Source organism: Lotus japonicus, chromosome 1, assembly GCF_012489685.1.
Source record: "Lotus japonicus ecotype B-129 chromosome 1, LjGifu_v1.2".
Classification (NCBI taxonomy): Eukaryota; Viridiplantae; Streptophyta; class Magnoliopsida; order Fabales; family Fabaceae; genus Lotus; species Lotus japonicus.
In genome coordinates this window covers 64,183,173-64,202,966 of record NC_080041.1, presented here as the reverse complement: position 1 = coordinate 64,202,966, position 19,794 = coordinate 64,183,173, and the positions used below count along the sequence as shown (strand labels likewise).

At 36.6% G+C, this 19,794-nt stretch overlaps 2 protein-coding genes across 2 annotated transcripts; one reads left to right on the top strand and one right to left on the bottom strand.

The window, feature by feature from the left end:
• The first annotated feature begins 3,143 nt into the window (after positions 1–3,143).
• LOC130738155 (two-component response regulator ORR9-like) lies at positions 3,144–6,208 on the top strand. The gene is made up of 5 exons (XM_057590078.1): positions 3,144–3,441; positions 3,728–3,846; positions 4,924–5,001; positions 5,611–5,678; positions 5,810–6,208. Exons 1-5 carry the CDS (start codon positions 3,300–3,302, stop codon positions 6,075–6,077), a joined length of 675 nt encoding a protein of 224 aa, XP_057446061.1. The 5' UTR covers positions 3,144–3,299; the 3' UTR covers positions 6,078–6,208.
• A 9,648-nt stretch (positions 6,209–15,856) lies between these two features.
• On the bottom strand, positions 15,857–19,346 carry LOC130738127 (protein disulfide-isomerase-like). The gene is made up of 11 exons (XM_057590042.1): positions 19,086–19,346; positions 18,689–18,719; positions 18,293–18,580; positions 18,022–18,210; positions 17,807–17,932; positions 17,387–17,524; positions 17,170–17,289; positions 16,907–17,024; positions 16,631–16,743; positions 16,191–16,418; positions 15,857–16,100 (listed from the first exon to the last, which is right to left on the bottom strand). The coding sequence occupies exons 1-10, from the start codon at positions 19,262–19,264 to the stop codon at positions 16,194–16,196; spliced, it is 1,527 nt and encodes a 508-aa protein (XP_057446025.1). The 5' UTR covers positions 19,265–19,346; the 3' UTR covers positions 15,857–16,100; positions 16,191–16,193.
• Positions 19,347–19,794: the final 448 nt, after the last annotated feature.

The following is a 19,794-nucleotide window of genomic DNA, read 5'->3' as shown; positions in this document are numbered from 1 at the left end:
ATCCTATTTTATGTTATTGTATCAAGTACAAGTAAAAAAGACGTGGGGTCATTTGCCCCATATGCTATCAACGTGGGTTCGTCCCTGCTTATATGTTTATACTTTATTGGATTAAGAAATATTTGACTCACAAGTTAAAAGAGCTTCTCACCAAATTAATTTTAACACACAACGTGTATATTGTAAGGCACTACATTATTCTTACTTTTAGCAACACTAATTTAACACTAATTTATGCAACAAGCAAAAAATATTGCTTAAAAGTGCAACATGAACCAATTCGTGCCTGTTACTCTAAAGAGTTTATTTTATGCAACAAATTTTCACAACACTAGTAAGTATATATTGTTCCATATTTTGTATCAGGGATTAGTTATTATGTGATTATTATTATTTTTCCACATAATATGTTTTATTTTCTCACAGTGCTGCTACAAAGTACAAAAAATTGTGACCAGAGAGAATAAGAAATGCTGAAACATGAGATCATCGAGAAATGTTGTGTAAATTTTATTAAACATTTTCCGTGTCCAAGCAAAAAAAAATTCTAGTGTGTCTACTATGGAAAAAAAAACATAATTCACAAGTAAAAAGAATTTCTCTACAAAGTAGTTTTAGAACATAATGAGCATATTGCAAATAACATATACTATATATAAGAATATGGTTACGTGAATTAGTTTTTAACACAATTCACTATAGATTTGCCCATGTTATAAATAATGTGTACTAAATGTTATTATTAGTAAATCATGGTTTATATGTGAATCAATTTTTAACATGATCCATCATAGAATCGCTTATTTTCTGCTCAATTTTTTTGTATTTTTGTATCGCTCATTACATTTCTAATTTCTTTTCTTTTTAGATGTATTTATATTTCTCTTTGAGCGTGGATATTTATATTTCACTTTTTTTTTTTTTTTGAAGTTATATTTCACTTTGAGTGTGGATGAAATTGGAAGTGCGACAAATTATTTTCTTTCTTATATGAAAAGTGGTCCCTCTATTACTTTCATTTATGTTTCTTGTTAGTATTCAATTTTGAAAATTCTGATAATCTTCTTGGATTGTGTGATGTGACATGTTTACCCAAATTGAATAATTGAAGGAGATGAGAGATTTATTCATTGTTTTCACTCTTCCTAATTCATATATATTGGAAATTGATCGAACATAATTTTTTTTGAGGGATGTCAACATTGCGTCCAATTTCAGGTAAGCACGCATCTTTTTGTGATCTTCGGTGGGATTTCATGAAGATCTTGCTCTTGTTGTTTGCGTAATTTTGGGTGCAAAGTAGCTAACAATATTAATTAGATTAGGTTATCATACTAGTAAACAAATTTACAAAAGAAAGAAAAGAAGTTGAAATGTCACAATAATCACCTAGCTAGGTTGGAGCTATTAATCAATAATAATAGCTAAATAGAGGTTTCATAAATTTGTATGGTGAGTTGTTTATTTATTTATTTATTTTAAATTCTACTTACGCCATATTACTAAGCCAGACTCTTTATTTAATTTTTGTGTTAACGCAAAATATTGCTTACAAATTCGAGTTGACCTTAAACTCCTCATATCTCATATTTATCCAATATTTTTTTCTTTGACTGGAAAATAATTCTTATATTGAAAAGTGATTGGTAATATGTTCAATAACACATAAAGAGAAATGTAAGAAGGTAAATTTGTCATCCAAACTTCTTTATCGTGTGATAAAAAGAACTTGGCCAAGCAATTCGTTCATATTATCCAATATTTATGCATGAGAGAATGAGCTTGCCACATGAGGGGGGTTTTCTTATTTCATTAGCACAATTTAATTAAATTTGCTACCTTTATTTTTATATAAAAGTTCGTCTTACTTGCACAGTTGCACTTTATTTCATTTACTACAGTTGTAATTTGTGTATCAAGTTTAATCCCTCGATCGTCTTTAAAACAAATTTTACTAAAAGTGAGTATTTGGTCCGGAATAGTTTTCTACCATTCTTGGTATGTATTTTCTTATTAAAAAAGGGGTCACATCCTACATTCCTTAGCAAAATTTTGGGTTAAGTAGGCTGAGGTAAGATAATGTGTTAATTGGAGTAAAGTCGTCTTAATTATCTCACCCATGCATGCATGCATGCGCTTTAGATTTAAAGAAAAGCAGGTAGACAAGCCAAAGAATTCTAAAATAAGGAGAAAGTGAACAAAATATAAGCCCCCACTTGGAAATTAATACATGTAGTTGAGAAAATTAAGATGAAAGCTACAGTTTAATTAGTTACGAATTAGAAGGTTGCTTTGATTTTCAAATTAAGTCATGCACATAATTGAGAATCACTCAATCCTATCCACACCCAAAATTTCAACCCTCTTTCCATCACCATGATGACCGAATGGAACAAAGATCTTGAGTTTTTTCCTTGGCAATCAAATAAAATCTAATTGAAAGGGGAAAGAGAGAGAAGTTATGTGTGGTGGTTGTACCAAAGCGGTGGAGAGAATCTACTGAGAAGATCTCAACATGAAAACACACACAAAAACAACAGCACATCTATGCCAATGTGGCACCACAGTTTTCCCTAAAATATATGAGTTGAAACCGTTTCTACTTTCTAGTGGACACCGTCGACACATATGTAATTTGTTTTGTTTATGTGGGATTCAAACCACCACAAATGCTAGAGTTGAAAAAAAAAAGTTAAGTCTGAAATTTGTGACGGTCTAAAACTGTTATAAACTAAAACTATAATAGGTGTTCATTATGAACAGCAGAGCCGACCCAACATTAAATGAGATATAAAGTAAATTTTAAAAAGGTTTATTAGACTTTGTATTAGTGTTATTTTTTTTTTTGCTTTTTTTACTTAGTAAAAAAAATTGATGCAAAAAAAATTTAAAAACCTAAAACTCTTACTTTAGTGGTTTTACTCTTGAGCCTACCTGATCAACGGTGCATAATTACTATTGGACATCTCATTTTTATGAGACAATCAATTCCATTAGTGAGCATTCAAAATCGCTAATTAAGATATGGGTGATGCCCAATAGTGTTTAATATTGTTTGGCGTTCACTGTTTTCCCTCATGCACCCACTAATAGAAAAAACTACAGGATAATTACATTCCACCTCTCCTTCCCATTCTCATTCAACACGTTACTCTCTCTCTCTCTCTCTCTCTCTCTCTCTCTCTCTCTCTCGTTGTGACACTGAACTACATATTTCTATATATTGTAATAACCAGTCATATAGATATTGCAAGATATATAACATATTTAGATCAACAAGAGTGTTCTTCAACCCTGACATGGAGTTTGTGGGTACGAGAAAACTACAACAAAATCCGCAACTGCAACTCCAACAACAGCATTTTCATGTATTGGCAGTGGACGACAGTGTCATTGATAGGAAGCTTTTGGAGAGGCTCCTTAGAGGCTCTTCATGCAAAGGTTAATTTATAGCTTATACCATTTAATTTGTTTTCTTCTTCTTCTCAAGATTTTAATTCAATCCGTACAATCTCAATTCTGAGGTTCAGGTTCAGTGAATATTTGAAAATTCTTCTATATATAATTATTTTTTAGTCAGAATCAGTTCGGAAGAGAAGCTTATATATGAAGTAGCTACTAGATTTCTGAACTGACTCTGATTAAGAGAAGCTGAGAGAAACACCCTATTCATTTTGTGCTGTCAATTTGAAGATATATGGTTAATTGTGTTTGATTTGTTAAGCAGTTACCTGTGTGGACTCTGGAGATAAGGCTTTGAAATATCTTGGTCTGATTGATGACCTTGATAATACTTCTTCAGCTTCTTTAGAATCACCAATTTCTCCTCAACAAGTTGAACAAGAGGTAATTAACATCTTCCCCTTCTTTGTTTTTCTTTTCCTCAATCCTTTCAAGATAATTGAGCTAGTCATGTACTGCATTTGAACCAAGCTATTATTTGGAGTTGTATAGCTTCTCTTTTATGTTTCCGTACATCAAAATTGTTATGACAAAGAGAAGAGCTCAATTTTCTTATATAGCAAATTATCATCTTCAAAACAAGAGATCAATTGTTTATGAAATTGAATAGCATCCATTTCATCAATCTTTGGTACATCATTATTTCTTTTATTTTGTTCCATTTTTCTCTTCTGCATTTCTTTTTGTTATATTTTCTTTTTCAAGTACACGTGATGTATAGACACGTACTAAAAATTAAAGAGTAAAAAGATGGGGGTTCAGGAATATCTTTCTTTTAAAGACCTTCAACAAGATGCATATATAGTAACTCTCTGACATGTTGGTTGTGTAAACAACATGGAATTGCTGCGGAATTGCGTAAGTCCTCTAAAGTGACTTTCTAAGTTCCCCATTTATCAGCCAGCAATGGCAAAATTTTACAGTGGACCATATTAGAAAATTGTCGATCAATAAATCATATTTTTACACACTACATGTTATTCATAATATGCTTTTAATAACTTAAAATTAATTTGCAAAGAAATTTCTTTAACTTGTGAACCATGCTTTGATCTACCGATAGACAAAGTGAGGTAATATCGGTCTTACAAAACTTATTATTATTTCAAGAGTGAAAACTTTTTCATGGCACTGTACATACTCCTAATATAGTAATTTTGATCCATCATCCCCAAGCTAGACTTGTCTCTAATCTTGTCTTCTATTTTCTTCAAACATCTCTTTTGTAAAAAGAGTAGTTTTTTTTTTAATAAGCAAAATTGATATAAAGGAAAGGTTAGAGCAAATATTCAACATTCAATATGTGATTTAATTTGCTAGTTCATGGTGGGAGGTCATTAATTTGTTCCTCCTTCTAGTTCTAGCTACCACTGTATATGTAGTTATAGTGGGGTGAGATAATATAAAATAATACTATATAAATAGTAACATGCACTTTTTGTTGAATCTTTTGAACTGCAGGGAATCAAAGTGAATTTGATCATGACAGATTTCTGCATGCCAGGGATGAGTGGCTATGATTTGCTTAAACGAGTCAAGGTCAAAAACACAAACTCTTTTCTCCCCAACATCTTCCCGAAATTCCCTCTGTCTTTTTTTGGCTTGAATAGTATGCACACTCAACTCACTGAAAAAGATGCCAAAAAAACATCCCTTCTCCTTCAATCACGGTTTGGATACACAATGAAAAACCACAATAAATGTGATCATGATTAACAGTCACATAAGTTAAGAGAAATTGGTTTTTTCTATCGTAACTTTGACCGTGTTATCTAACTATGTATCCAAAACATGCACTATCATGTTTAGAATACTTGATTCTAAAACTAAAACCAATTTTAAAGATAAGCTTCTATGCAGATACAGTTTCTGACAGAAAACTATTGCTTTAAGCTAGTCTAAAAGTGCTGTTCACTTTCAGAATGCAAAGAACCAGTTAATGGTTTTGCTTTTTTCCAGCATTGTAGCTTTAATTTTTGACCAGTAGTGCTGTAATTTTCATTAGAAAGAAAGAGTGAGGAAAAAGGGAAAAGTTTTCAGATACAGGATCCAAGTTTGCTCTTTTGCTTTTGCTTTGCTACTATATATTTATTAATCCTTTTTTGTTTTTCCATTCTTTTCTTCTTTTGACAATGCTTACTACTTCAGGGATCTTCTTGGAAAGATGTTCCTGTCGTGGTAATGTCATCAGAAAATGTACCTTCCAGAATCAGCATGTAAGTTTTTTTTCTTTCATTCCTGTGCAAAATGTTCAGTTTTGTTTTCTTTCCTCTCTTTTAAGAAGACCCTATTGCTATTTTGTTAATTAAGCATATGAACTAATTAAGTTAATGACTCATATTACTAGGTGCTTGGAAGAAGGGGCAGAGAAGTTTCTATTGAAGCCTTTGCAATTGTCAGATTTGGAGAAGCTTCAGCCATACTTTCCCAAATCCCTTGATGAGTCTTGTGATGATGATATATCTGCTAACAGTTCCATAGGTTCTGACATTGACAAGCTCATCAACAACAACAATAACAGTAACAATAATAGTTTAATTACTAAAAGAAAGGCCATGTCTCCTACCCCTCCTGAGAGATCAAGACCCAAAATGAAAGGGTTGGCGGTGGTGTAAAAAGAGAAGGCTATAGAGAGTGATTGATGCATGCATATTATTTAGGTTATGATTGTGCTCCCTTCTAATTATGGTTTTCCCTCAACTCTAAAAGCTTAATGAATTACCAGTGAGTGCTAATTATTTATTCACACCTGTATATATATATGTATCGCTCAACACTTACACATGCTGCATGCCAATTAATTTCCAACTTAAAGGGACACTTTGCGAAGCTACCAACTTCAACTCTCGTGGTATATACTCTGACACAATTGTAAATAGTATAAAGTTTAACATAATTTTTTTCTTATGGGCTGGCTAGAATGAAAGTTCAATAAAATTACAATCTAACTTGTATTGTATCGAAACGCAATTTTTACTATCAGAGGTAGGTGTTTGTGAATTTTCTCTTTCCCATGGCCATGAAACTTGGGGTGACAAAATGGACATTAAGGCTGCATGTTCGTTGAATGATGTTAATTGGCTCCAAGCAGGACTTCTGAAATCATTAGGCAGAGGGGATGCCACTCACTTCTGGTCTGAGAATTGGGTTGGTTCAGGTATGCTTCGGTCGCGGTTCTCTCGGTTGCATAATTTGTCGCAACAAAAATACGAGCTGATTTGCAATATGGGGGATTGGAGCAGCGGCACCTGGTCTTGGAACTTTCGCTGGAGAAGGCCATTACGAGGACGAGAATTATCTTGGTTATCAGATCTGCAGGGGATTATCAATGGTATCTCCTTGAGGCAAGGAAGTGGTGACCGTTGGAGCTAGTGTTATTCGAAGGACGGGGTGTACTCGGTTAACACTGCATATTCTGTTTTGCAGGATCACAACTCTTTAGAGAAGCAAACCACTTGTTCTCTTGTTTGGTCTGCTGCATCACCTTCAAATATCAGGGCATTTACATGGAGAGTCTGTTAGAACAGCAACACGAATACAGATCAGAGTAGAGAGAAACACACAAAGCTTTGTTCACGCAGTTCGGTCAAATTGCCTACCTCTGCGACTATAGAGCAGCTATAGTTCCGTTTATTGATTCGAACCTGAATACAATCACTCAGCAATTGCAATTTCTCTCAATTGCACTAGTGCCTCTTGTGTCTCTTGTGTTTTAGAGTTACATTGTTATCCTATTTATAGTGGATTCTATTTTACAATAAATTCCTAATAAGTCCTTTAACAATCCCTTAAAACCTTTTACAATCCCCATTAAATCAAATCCTAATAAACTAAAGATTTTAGCCCAAAATATAATGAGCCAAATCTCAACAATCTCCACCTTGGCGAATTCCGGACTCCCCCTATGAAGATCTGCTGCTTTAGTTTCCTGATTCTGATTTCTTGGATTGTGAGCCTCCTCTACTTAACATTGGAGAACGTGCAACAAGTTCAAGCAATGCTTAAACTTGTCACTGGTGACTGGCTTGGTCAACATGTCTGCTGCATTCTCTGATGTGTGAACCTTCTGAAGTAATATCTGTCTGGACGCCAACAACTCCCTGATCTTGTGGAACCTCACATCAATATGCTTGGTTCTAGCATGATACACCTGATTGTTCGCCAAATAGATAGCACTCTGACTATCACAATGCAACTGAACTCCACCTTGCTCAACACCCAACTCTTTCACTAACCCTGTAAGCCACAATGCTTACTTGGCAGCTTCAGCTACTGCCATGTATTCTGCCTCAGTTGTAGACATAGCTACTATGGATTGAACTGATGACTTCCAACATATAGGTCCCCCTGCAAGAGTAAAGACATATCCTGTTGTAGACCTTCTATCATCTAGATCACCTGCATAGTCAGAGTCCACATATCCCACAACTGATGGAACAACACCTTGTTCCCTGCTGAACATGATACCGCGATCCGCTGTACCCTTCAAGTACCTTAGGATCCACTTGACTGCTTCCCAATGCTGCTTCCCTGGCTTGGACATGAACTTGCACACTTGACTAACTGCTTGTGCCAAATCCGGTCTAGTGCAAACCATAGCATACATCAAACAACCAACTGCACTGACATAAGGAATCTTAGACATACCTTCAATCTCTGAGTCTGTCTTCGGACATTTTTCCAAAGAAAGCTTAAAATGATTCGCCAATGGAGTACTCACAGGATTTGTCTTGCTCATGTCAAATCTGCTCAAAACACCTTCAACATAGCTCTTCTGAGACAACCATAATTTCTTAGCGCCTCTGTCCCTGTGAATTTCCATCCCAAGAATCTTCTTTGCAGCACCCAGATCCTTCATGTCAAACTCCTTCCCCAACTTGGTCTTCAACTCATTTACATCATGTAAATGGTTGGCAGCAATCAGCATATCATCAACATAAAGTAACAGGAAAATAAAAGAGCCATCATCAAGGCTCCTCACATAAACACAACAATCAAAGTCACACCTTCTATAGCCAATCCGGAGCATGTATGTATCAAAGCGCTTGTACCACTGCCTTGGAGACTGCTTCAAGCCATACAAAGACCTCTTCAATTTGCAAACAAGTCTGCCATCTCCAGTTTCACTGAATCCCTCTGGCTGCTCCATGTAGATTTGCTCCTCTAGATTACCATGGAGGAAAGCTGTTTTCACATTCATCTGCTCTAAGTGCATATCCCTGCTGACTACCAAAGTTAATACTGCCCTGATAGAAGTGTGTCTAACCACCGGATTGAAAATCTCATCATAATCAATCCCCTTATGTTGTGAATACCCCTTTGCAACTAGGCGAGCCTTGAACTTTTCCCCTTCTTTTTCTGTTATTGCTAGCTTTTTCTTGTACACCCACTTGCAACCAATAGCTCTCTTTCCATGTGGCAACTGAACAAGATCCCATGTCTCATTCTTTTTCAAGGACTCCATTTCCTCCACCATTGCACCCATCCACTTATCTTTCTCCTAGCTAGCCATATCCTCATGATAAGTAGACGGGTCTCCTGAGCTGGTAAGAAGGGCATATGATGCTAAGTCTTCAAACCCATATCTCACTGGAGGTGTAATACGACGGGGCTCCCTATCACGCACAAGTGTATAGTCTTGTACTCCACCTGAATCTGAGCTTAGTTCACGCTGCTGTTGGGCTACAGTCTGCCTAGGACTCACTGGTGTCTCCTCAATGTCCACCTGAATCTTGTCCAGACTGGAATTCTCTACCTCAGTATCTGGCACAATCGTCACATCTGACTGTTTCAACATTGACTGCTCATCAAATACAACATCTCTGCTGACAACCACCTTCTTCTTGACTGGATCCCACAACTTGTACCCCTTCACACCTTTATTATAGCCAATAAAGATGCATTGTTTTGACTTTGGGTAAAGTTTAGACCGATCCTCACTGGAAATATGCACATATGCTGGACACCCAAAAATCCTCAAATTACTGAGATCAATGGGGTTACCTGTCCACACCTCCTTTGCAACTTTTCCATCCAAAGAAGCTCGTGGTGACCTGTTGACTAGATAGCACGCCATATTGATTGCTGCTGCCCAGAAACCTTTTGAAAGACCAGCATTCAACCGAAGGCACCTTGCCTTCTCTGTCAGAGTCCTGTTCATCCTCTCTGCAACACCATTCTGCTGTGGTGTCTTCCTCACAGAAAAGTGCCTCTGAATTCCATTCTCCTCACAGAAATGCATGAAGTTCTTGTCAGTGTATTCAGTTCCATTATCAGACCGCAAATACTTTATTTTTCTCCGTGTCTGATTCTCAACCTCTGCCTTCCACAATTTGAACTTGGCAAAGACTTCAGATTTATATTTCAGAAAATAAACCCAGACCTTACGAGAAAAATCATCACTAAATGTAACAAAGTACCTGAAACCTCCAACGGAGGGCTCTTTTGTAGGCCCCCAGACATCAGAATGGACATAGTCTAAGATTCCCTTGGTCTTGTGTTGTCCGGTCTTGAAACGAACTCTACACTGTTTCCCAAGAACACAATACTTGCACAATCCAATTGTGCAACTGGGAACACCCTTCAGAAGATTCCTCTTATGTAGTTCCATCATCCCACGTTCACTGAGATGACCCAAGCGCATGTGCCACAGTTTGGTTGCATCATCATCAGTTTCAACAGATGTCACATCACCCATAACTGTGCTCCCCAACAACTTATAAATGTTGCCTGCAGTCCTCTCATCACTGTCATTGCACCCTTGCTAACCCTTAAGATGTCTCTATTTTCCTCAGACTTGAATGAATACCCATTCTCATGAAGAGTTCCTAGAGAAATCAAGTTCTTCGTCACCTCTGGAACATAACGCACCTGACTCAACGTGCGCACGTCACTATCATCCAAAGCAATTTTAACTTGTCCCATTCCCTTGATGATACAAGGTTTATCATCACCTAAATAGACATAACCAAAATCACCTGATTTAAATGAGTTGAACCACTCCCGGTGCGGCGTCATATGATAGGAGCATCCAGAATCAAGAACCCATGCATCAGTGCACTTTACAGATGAAACACAAAGCAAATCCTCCTCACTGCAAGAACCATCAGACTGAACTACATTTGCTGAACTGCTGTTGTTGCCTGACTTGCCTGACCTGTTTGGACAGTCCCTCTTCCAATGCCCAATTTGCTTGCAACTATAACATTCTGCTGTTTTTCTGTCCTTGGACTTGGATCTCTTCTTCTTTCCAGAATCCACTGCTTTACCCTTGCCTCTTCCGCGATCTTGACCTCCCTTCACAAACAGACCTTCACCTGAACTTCCTCCACCTTCTTCGACACTCTGGGGACGTTGTGCGTGTTGCAAAAGTGTAGAAGAAATAGAATCCAACGTGATTGAGTCCTTCCCGTAGGTGAGAGTGGTCACCAAGTGATCATAAGAGCCTGGTAAAGAGCACAGCAAAATAATAGCCTTATCCTCATCGTCCACTGTCACACCAAGCCGTGTCAGATCGGCAAGGATGTTGTTGAAAGCGTAGACATGAGCCTGCAAATCGCCTCCTTCCTGCATCTTCAGGCTGTAGAGACGCTGCTTCCCAAACAACTTGTTCATGAGTGTCTTGGACATGTACAGACTTTCCAATTTATCCCAGACATCCTTCGGAGTTGTGAGATCCAGGATATGATTCATCACGTCATCAGAAACGCAAAGTCTTATCAAACCTGCAGCCTTCTCCTTCATCTCGTTCCAATCAACAGTTGCGATGTCCGTCGGTTTCTCATCGCGCAACGCCTTCTGTAAACTTTGTTGAGCCAACAGATCCTTAACCCTCCTCTGCCATAGTCCGAAATTGCCGGTTCCATCGAACCGCGTCACTTCAAACTTCGCACCTCCAGGGTTAGTCGTCATCTGAGACCAATTGTTAGAACAGCAACACGAATACAGATCAGAGTAGAGAGAAACACACAAAGTTTTGTTCACGCAGTTCGGTCAAATTGCCTACCTCTGCGACTATAGAGCAGCTATAGTTCCGTTTATTGATTCGAACCTGAATACAATCACTCAGCAATTGCAATTTCTCTCAATTGCACTAGTGCTCTTGTGTCTCTTGTGTTTTAGAGTTACATTGTTATCCTATTTATAGTGGATTCTATTTTACAATAAAATCCTAATAAATCCTATAACAATCCCTTAAAACCTTTTACAATCCCCATTAAATCAAATCCTAATAAACTAAAGATTTTAGCCCAAAACATAATGAGCCAAATCTCAACAGAGTCCTTCTAAATCGTATACAGACAAAGGATAATTTAGTGAAGAGGGGGGTGCCTTTGAGCACTAATGATTTACTATGTCCTTTTTGCTATGATCATGAAGAGAGTTGCTCTCATTTACTGCTGTCTTGTCCCGTCTCTTATGATATTTTGCGCTTATGTTCAAATTGGATTGGCATGTCATTGGCCTATCCCTTGGATACTAAGGATCATCTTTTGAGCTTTGTTTCGCCATATTGCAGTAAGGATGTTCGGTGTGGCCTGGTGCTGATTTGGATGGCAGTGGTTTGGTCTTTGTGGCTGGCAAGGAACGACTTAATTTTCAGTAATCGACATTTTGACAGTGGAAATATTCTGGATTTAATTCATGTCCGCTCATGGTTCTGGCTCAAGGCGAAACTTCCTGGTTTTTTATATTCCCTATATGAATGGAAATGACATCCAATTCACTGTCTTCAATCTATTGCTTGATCCAGAAAGGGAGGGGTACATATGTTTATCTTGCTGGCAGGCTCGTGTAGTTTTGTCTTCCATAATGTTTATTTGTTGGTTGCTTTGGTGGCATTATGATGATTCTGTTGGGGTATTGAGTGTCTATCCCTTGGCTTTTGTCTGCAAGGTTCCATATGATATATTTTGAAGCTCTTGGGGCAGCTCTGGGAGATGTTTGCAGGCTATATTACTGGCAGGTTGTATATTGCAGTAGAGATGGATTTTGACTCCTTTATTTTTTGGGTTGGGTTTGTATCTCTTTGGAAGATTCGCTTTTACTTTAGAAACTGGTACTCTTTTTTCTTGCTAGGTTTTCCCAAGAGGGTTTTTCCTAGCAAGATTTTAATGAGGTTATTTTCTCTAGTCTTCCTTCCAAAGTTTGGGTGGGTGCTTATTAGTAGTACACGGTTTCTGTGTTGCCATTTCTTGTCCTTGGTTATTGCTAGCTTTTCTCTTTTTCTACTTCTTTCTTTTCTCATGTATTGGGTTGAATTACTCCTTGTACTTCTCTTAATATATATTCATGGCTTATAAAAAAAAAATGGGGCTCACAGTGATTCTCTTTTCTAAAGTATATAGATTGCCCCTAAGTTTAGAACTCGTGAACTCATTGATATTGGGTTGTGCATAAAGCCAAGTTTTTCTCCCATTTGTACACCAATGCAGTTCACAATTTTGTTAGTTAAAAATCATTGGATTAGAATGATTTTTTTTTCTACACTATACAATGTACATCAAGTATATGGGAAAATCTATTTTGGAAGAAGGTCAAGTTTTGACTAGAAAATTTGATAACAAATTTTTGAATCTAATTTTGTTTTTTTAGTGCAACACTCTGATTACTTTTAATGATTCAGTGTTCGTGAATGTGTGCTCCTAGAGTGCTAGTGTTGGGTAACAACAACACTACAAGAGCGTTCACGCATTAAAAACGCATATCCAAATGGCTGAACAACATTTACGGCAACACAACGAGCGTTTTCAGCCTCCAATGTCAAATCAAGTATATGGGAAAATCTGTTTCGAAAGTGTCAAGTTTTGACTAGAAATTTTGATAAAAAATTCCAAATCTAATTTTGTTTTCTAGTGCAACGCTCTAGTTAATTTTAATAATCCAGTCTTGGTGAACGTGTGCTTCTAGAGTGCTAGTGTCGGGTAACAACAACACTACAAGAGCGTTCACGCGTTATGAAAAACGCACATCAAAACCGTTTTCTAAAACGGCTGAACGGCGTTTACGGCAACACAACATGCATTTTCCTCCTCCAATGCCAAATCCAGTATATAGGAAAATATGTTTTGGAAGAGGGTCTAGTTTTGAGTAGAAAATTTGAGAAAATATTCTAAATCTAATTTTGTTTTCTAGGGCAACGCTCTAGTTACTTTTAATGATCCAGTCTTGGTGAACGTGTGCTTCTAGAGTGCTAGTGTTGGGTAACAACAACACTACAAGAGCGTACACGCGTTAAGAAAAACAGATATCGAAACGGCTTTCTGAAACAGCTGAATGACGTTTACGGCAACATAACATGGGTTTTCCGTCTCCAACGCCAAATCCAGTATATAGGAAAATGTGTTTTGGAAGAGGGTCCAGTTTTGAGTAGAAAATTTGATAAAAAATTCTAAATCTAATTTTGTTTTCTAGTGCAACACTCTAGATACTTTTAATGATCCAGTGTTGGTGAATGTGTGCTCTAGAGTGCTACCATTGGATAATACCAACACTACATGAGCGCTCACGCGTTAAGAAAAACGCATATCAAAACGACTTATGAAACGACTGAACGACATTTATGGCTACACAATGCGCATTTTCAACCTTCAACGCCTAACCAAAAGGAGCCTTTTATAACATATCAATTTTCTTTTTCTTCTTTCTTGTTTTAAATAAGAATTTATGCTCTCAAATTTTTTTGTGTGCCAATATGTTCACTATCTCTCTTATTATTTAGCAAAAGTGAAATTGAACCTCAACCCTGAAAACAATAACAGAAAGCTTAACCACTAAGCCAAGCATATTTTTTTTTTTGCATCGGAAAGATAAATTGCACCGCCAGAAATCGATCCCTGGACGTCCCCCTACCCAACCTATATGTCACAAACTCCTACCACTTGAGTTATCCTATGGGGACGCCAAGCATAAATTATGATAGATGCATAAAATAATATTTATATCTATGTGCCAAAGTTGATACAGATTAATTATACGCTTCATAATTATTTGAAAGCTATTTACTATCTTTTTATACATTGGAAAATTACCAGACAACAATAGAAAACTAAGAAACCGCTAAACAATCTCGCAACAAAAGGCTCCAACTCAAGAAAGTGAACATCTAGCACATGCAAACCCATACGATTCGAACAGACTCCAGACTTAGCAATATAATTAGCTAGAAAATTGCACTCCCGATGTATTTCTCTCAGTGACACCCACCAACCCTTTGCCATTAGCTCTCAGATTTTAGTGATAATCGGTAAGAACTACTCATTGCCTTGCTCGTCCAAAAGGAGTCTTTTATAAAAGATCAATTTTCTGTTTCTTCTCTCTTGTTTTAAATAAGAATCTATGCTCTCAAAAAAAAAAATTGTGTGCTAATATGTTAACTATCTCTCTTATTATTTTTATTGGGCTTCAATATTTATCCTTTCTAAAGTACATTTCCTTTAACTATCTTTCTTTTCTTTTTCTTTTTATATTTTATTTTATTTTCTTGCTCTAGGTTTTAGTTTCCAAAGTTTCTTATGTTAGTTTTTAATATCTTTTTCATTTAGTCTGTAGTGTTGAATCTAGGTTACACCTTCAAACGTCAAAAAAAAAAGGTTACACACTTCTTACTTAACTTTGATCCATTCTATTTTTTTTTTTGAAATGACTTTGATCCATTCTAGGATGATGCACTTGTGAAACAAAATTTTGCATGTAAGTTATCTGTTTGACTAAATATATCAGTGTGTCTTATTAAAAATGACTAAAAGTTAGGCTTAGTGCTCAAGTATTTTTTTTGAAAGGTAATTAGTGCTCAAGTAGGTTTAAATTTCTTTGAGTATCTTACTTGATTTTTGACTTAATTTGAGACTCGAGGTTAAAAAATATAAAGGAGGAAAAAAAAGGAACTGGGGTGAGTAAGAAAAAGAGTTATATCTCCCACTCATTTCAACGTTTTGTTTAGTAAAGAAGACTTAGAAAAGTAAAACAGTTGTTGTAGATGGATTTTTACTTTTTTAGTTTAGATAAATGTTGGGTAGACTTTTTTAAAATGAGAAAAGAAAAGAAAAGAGAAAAGTTATGAATAAGAAAGAAATAGGAAAAAAAATTGTGTACGCGAGTGAGATGTTTGTGCCGTTTAAGTATTTACAAATCTTTAATTTAAGCACCGGGAGTATAAGGTCCAGTTACAATGCATCACATCATTCAGGTCTGAGAACCATGAACCATGAAACGTTGATTTATCTAACAACAAGTTGAAACTGGATTAATTTATTTGTTGGATATCAAAAATCATTTACTTGTGCTGATTAATTAATGAGCAGATACCGATTTAACATCTCAGATTCGAGCCCTTAATATGCAGCCAACGATGAGAGTTTCTTAAGAAAAAATAAGAACTAACTCGAATAAGGGATGTGAAAAAACTTGTAGTAATAATTTAACTCAGATTGGTTTTCTACAGCCACAATTTTTCCAGCACTAAACTGTATAATCCGCCGAACAAAACTCCAATTTTATTCAGAAACCAAAATGTCAAAAGGTAATGCAAAACAAGGTAGACAGACTAGCACTAATACTATGATTTTCTAACTTTAGATTCAGAGATGCAACAGAGATGTAGACCTCCTCAACATCCTCTGAGAGGAGCAGCACTTCTCCTACAAAGAGACACAATCAAAGTATGAATGAAAAACTTGACTGAATTAGGGCAACTAATGAATAATGATGATGTATGAACAGTTAGTTACCTTTCAAAGCTCGTCCTTTGGTTTTTCTTGCTGAATCTCATCTTTTCCTTGCTCTTCTTCTATCTGAGTAGATTTCTTATCCCGGCTGTTTTCAATGAATTGTATGATGTCTTCCTTGGTCCTGCCGCCATCATAAGGTGAAATTTTTCCACTTGATGAAATGAAGTACAGAGTTGGATAACCTTGGACTTCAAAGCTTTCAGTTGGGACATCATTGGCAGTTGCGTCCTGGAAAGTGACACAAATGGTGTTTGAATTGAAGTTCAGAAAAAATAAATTAACATGATAATTTTAATTACAATGAATTACTTAAATTCTGCAGAACCAAACACAGTCGAAGTGATCTTTGTGTTAAACTTATAACTTTGGTACCATATGGTTTTCAGTTTAGCCTAATTCCTTTACCAGCTGAAAGCAATAAACATATTTTATTTTCTTACAAATTTTGCAATAACAATATCAGCATCATTTTGATATGAGACAGCAACTTCATCCAGTATTGGAGCCAGACTCTTGCAGTGACCACACCAAGGAGCATAAAACTCGAGCAGAACTGCAGGGTGTTTAAGTTAGAAGCTATATTATTCTATCTCTGAATGATCAGGGAAAACAACTACTTAAACACAAGTGATGTATGAGAGCTAATATTAGAGCTCAGTGAATGCCAAATCTATCTTATAATTCATGGAATAAAGCCACAGAGAAAAGGAGCATACCATTCTTTCCAGACTTGAAAACTACATCTTGAAGACTGTCCCCAACTACCACTTTAACAGGTTCATTGTTTGTTTCAGGAATAGGCTCAGACTTGACATATGGTGCAACATTTCCATCCTGAAATATTTAGAAAAAAGGATGATAAGTATTACAATCTTCAAGACAAACAACAGACCTCATAGAGTTTCTTACCAATATATCCTAACAACTACCAAATTAAAGCTGGCTTAAGCAATAAGCTACTAAGAGAAATGTGAATAACCTTGTATGCCTTCAACCAAGATGAAATCTGATCAGCTTCCAGCTGAGGCTTGAAAAATTTCTTGCCATCAGTTTGTTGAATGATGATTAGAGGAACATCTTCTTCCTTTAGCCCGAAATACTGCCAAGAAAAGCCATTCACATAGTCAAATATTTAAGCAGAGTCAAAGTATTTAAACAAATAATAACTATAGAATGTTAAACATATTCATACAAACCTGGAAGGCACCTTGACTGGCCTCAACATCTCCCACCAGAAAGCTTACGTCCTGCTTTCTATATTCCTCAGCGGCTTCACGGTATTTTGCTTGGATAGATTCAGCACCTTCAGCAGTGAAGTTGATGAACAACATTGCCTACAAATTTCACAACCTTAATTCAGGTTTCTGGGACACAGGATAAAATGGACCAAGAACCAAAGCAAAGGAAGCAATATATGTTTTGGAACAGGAAATGTAGTAAAAAAACAAGCAAAGTTTGAAAACTGCTATCAAGTACAAAAAGGTAAACTCATGGTGAAGACACTAATCAAAGGATGGACCCCGAAACAAACATAAACTGCAGCTACAACAGAGCATGATAGACAAATCCTCCAGTTTAATGTTGAAGGAACGAAATTGAGATGGATAGCATATTACCTTTGGGTTTTGGCTGTTAAAGAATTTGGAAACAAAAGGGTGGTTGCTTGGGTCATTGTTAAAGACAGTCACAACAGGGATACTAGATTCTTCAATAAATTTCTCCAGAGCTTCGACATTGAATTCCTACAAGCATGAGACAGTCATCATACACAGCAAAAATAAAAACTAAAAATATGTAAATAGAGCAATCAATCTGCAGAATTCCACAATACCTTGGAGTCAACAAAAAGCTCGTCAAATGGCTTGAACAACCTAACAACAGGCCCACTCACGGAAGATTCACCCCGTGGAAGGTTTTTGGCATCCAAAGTGTGACCAAAGTCATAATCAGATCGCAGTTTCTCTGCCAATGCAAAGAAGTTATCGAACTCCTCCCCGGAAAATTTGGGGAAAACTCCAACCTGAAAACAAAGAGCAATAAGATTAGTGCCAATGTGACATAAAAATATAGGGAAAGTACAAATCCAATGGTCAGTTACTCACAATAACAATTTTCTTTGTACCAATGAAAGCAGTGGCATCATCAGCAGATTTAATTTCAGTGGATGCAGGACCAGTCTGCTTTTTCAAATAGTCAACAATACCATCGGCTTCACGGGGTCCTTTGTATTCTTGACTGTCCTTTCCACCGTTTCTCAGAATCTTAATCGTTGGGAATCCCCGAACCTCATACTGAGATGCAAGGTCCTTGTTGTTCTCCTCATTGGCATCAACTTTAGCCAAAACAATCGGAGGATCATGGCTACTCAAGACCGCAGCAGCCTTCTCATACTGCAGCAATAAAAATCACAGCAAATCAGCATTTGCATAATCATAACCCTATCATGCAAACTAAAAGTAGATTCAAAATAAAAAAAGAAAAAATCAAATCAAAATTACCTCAGGAGCAAGATTCTTGCAGTGTCCACACCTAGAAAGATAAAAAAAAAAAATCAACAATTATATAAAAATTCAAAATTCCAATGCAAATGCACTTAAGATTGATGACAATTGATCTCTATGAATATGATTTTGACACATTCCTCATAAAATAATATAAAAATTCAGCCATAACCAGGAGCATGCAGCAAATTTTCCAGGTCAAACAAAATTCGATCACGATTTGACAGAAACAGTGATCTAAATCAGCGCAAAATACATGAATCAGAGTAAATTACGAAATTCAAATGAGAAATTAGCAAAATAATTAAGATCTGCAACACACAGCAAGCAAATGAGACAAATCGGAGAACAAATTATAAATCAGGAAGCAGAAAACAGTTGAATCGGGACATACCACGGTGCGTAGAATTCAACAACGATGAAATCGTGCTTGCTGACAATTTCAGAAAAATTGGAGTTATCCAATGTGAGCACGAACTCCTTAGCCTCCGATTCAATCGCATGGATCTGCGAAGAAGCGAGGAGGACAGAGAGAGCGAACGCGAAGAGGAAGCAAATCGAAACCCTCGCCATCGTTGTTGTTGTTGCAGCACTGAAACAGTAGTAGATAGAGCGAGCTCTGAGGCTTTTGAGATTCAGAGTGGTGAACAGGGGTTTTTGTAGGGTGTGTGAGGGAGTAGAATAGGAAAGAGAGTAACACTGCGGAAGACACGTGTATGAGCGTTACTTTGGATATTTTGTGGAATCTATACGGATAGACGAATCTACTCTTGCCACGTGGGTTCTCTTGCTGATGTGGCGGAAGCTTATTGGTTATTCTCTTGTCACTGGGCGTTTTTTTTCCTTTTATTACAGATTTTTTGTGGGGCGCCCTCAGTTTTTGTGTTACATGTGAATAAACAGGTGGCACTCTCTGAGGCATTCATCACATGTATTAGGTGGGGTGCATGGTAGGCGTTTGCGTAGAGGATTGTGTCATGTGTAAGAATTGATTTTTTGGTTTCATATAGAATTAATTTTATTTTTGGTAAAATTTATAAAAAGTTAACTGATTTATATATTGACTTCATATAAAATTAATTTAAATTTTAGAAAGTTAATTA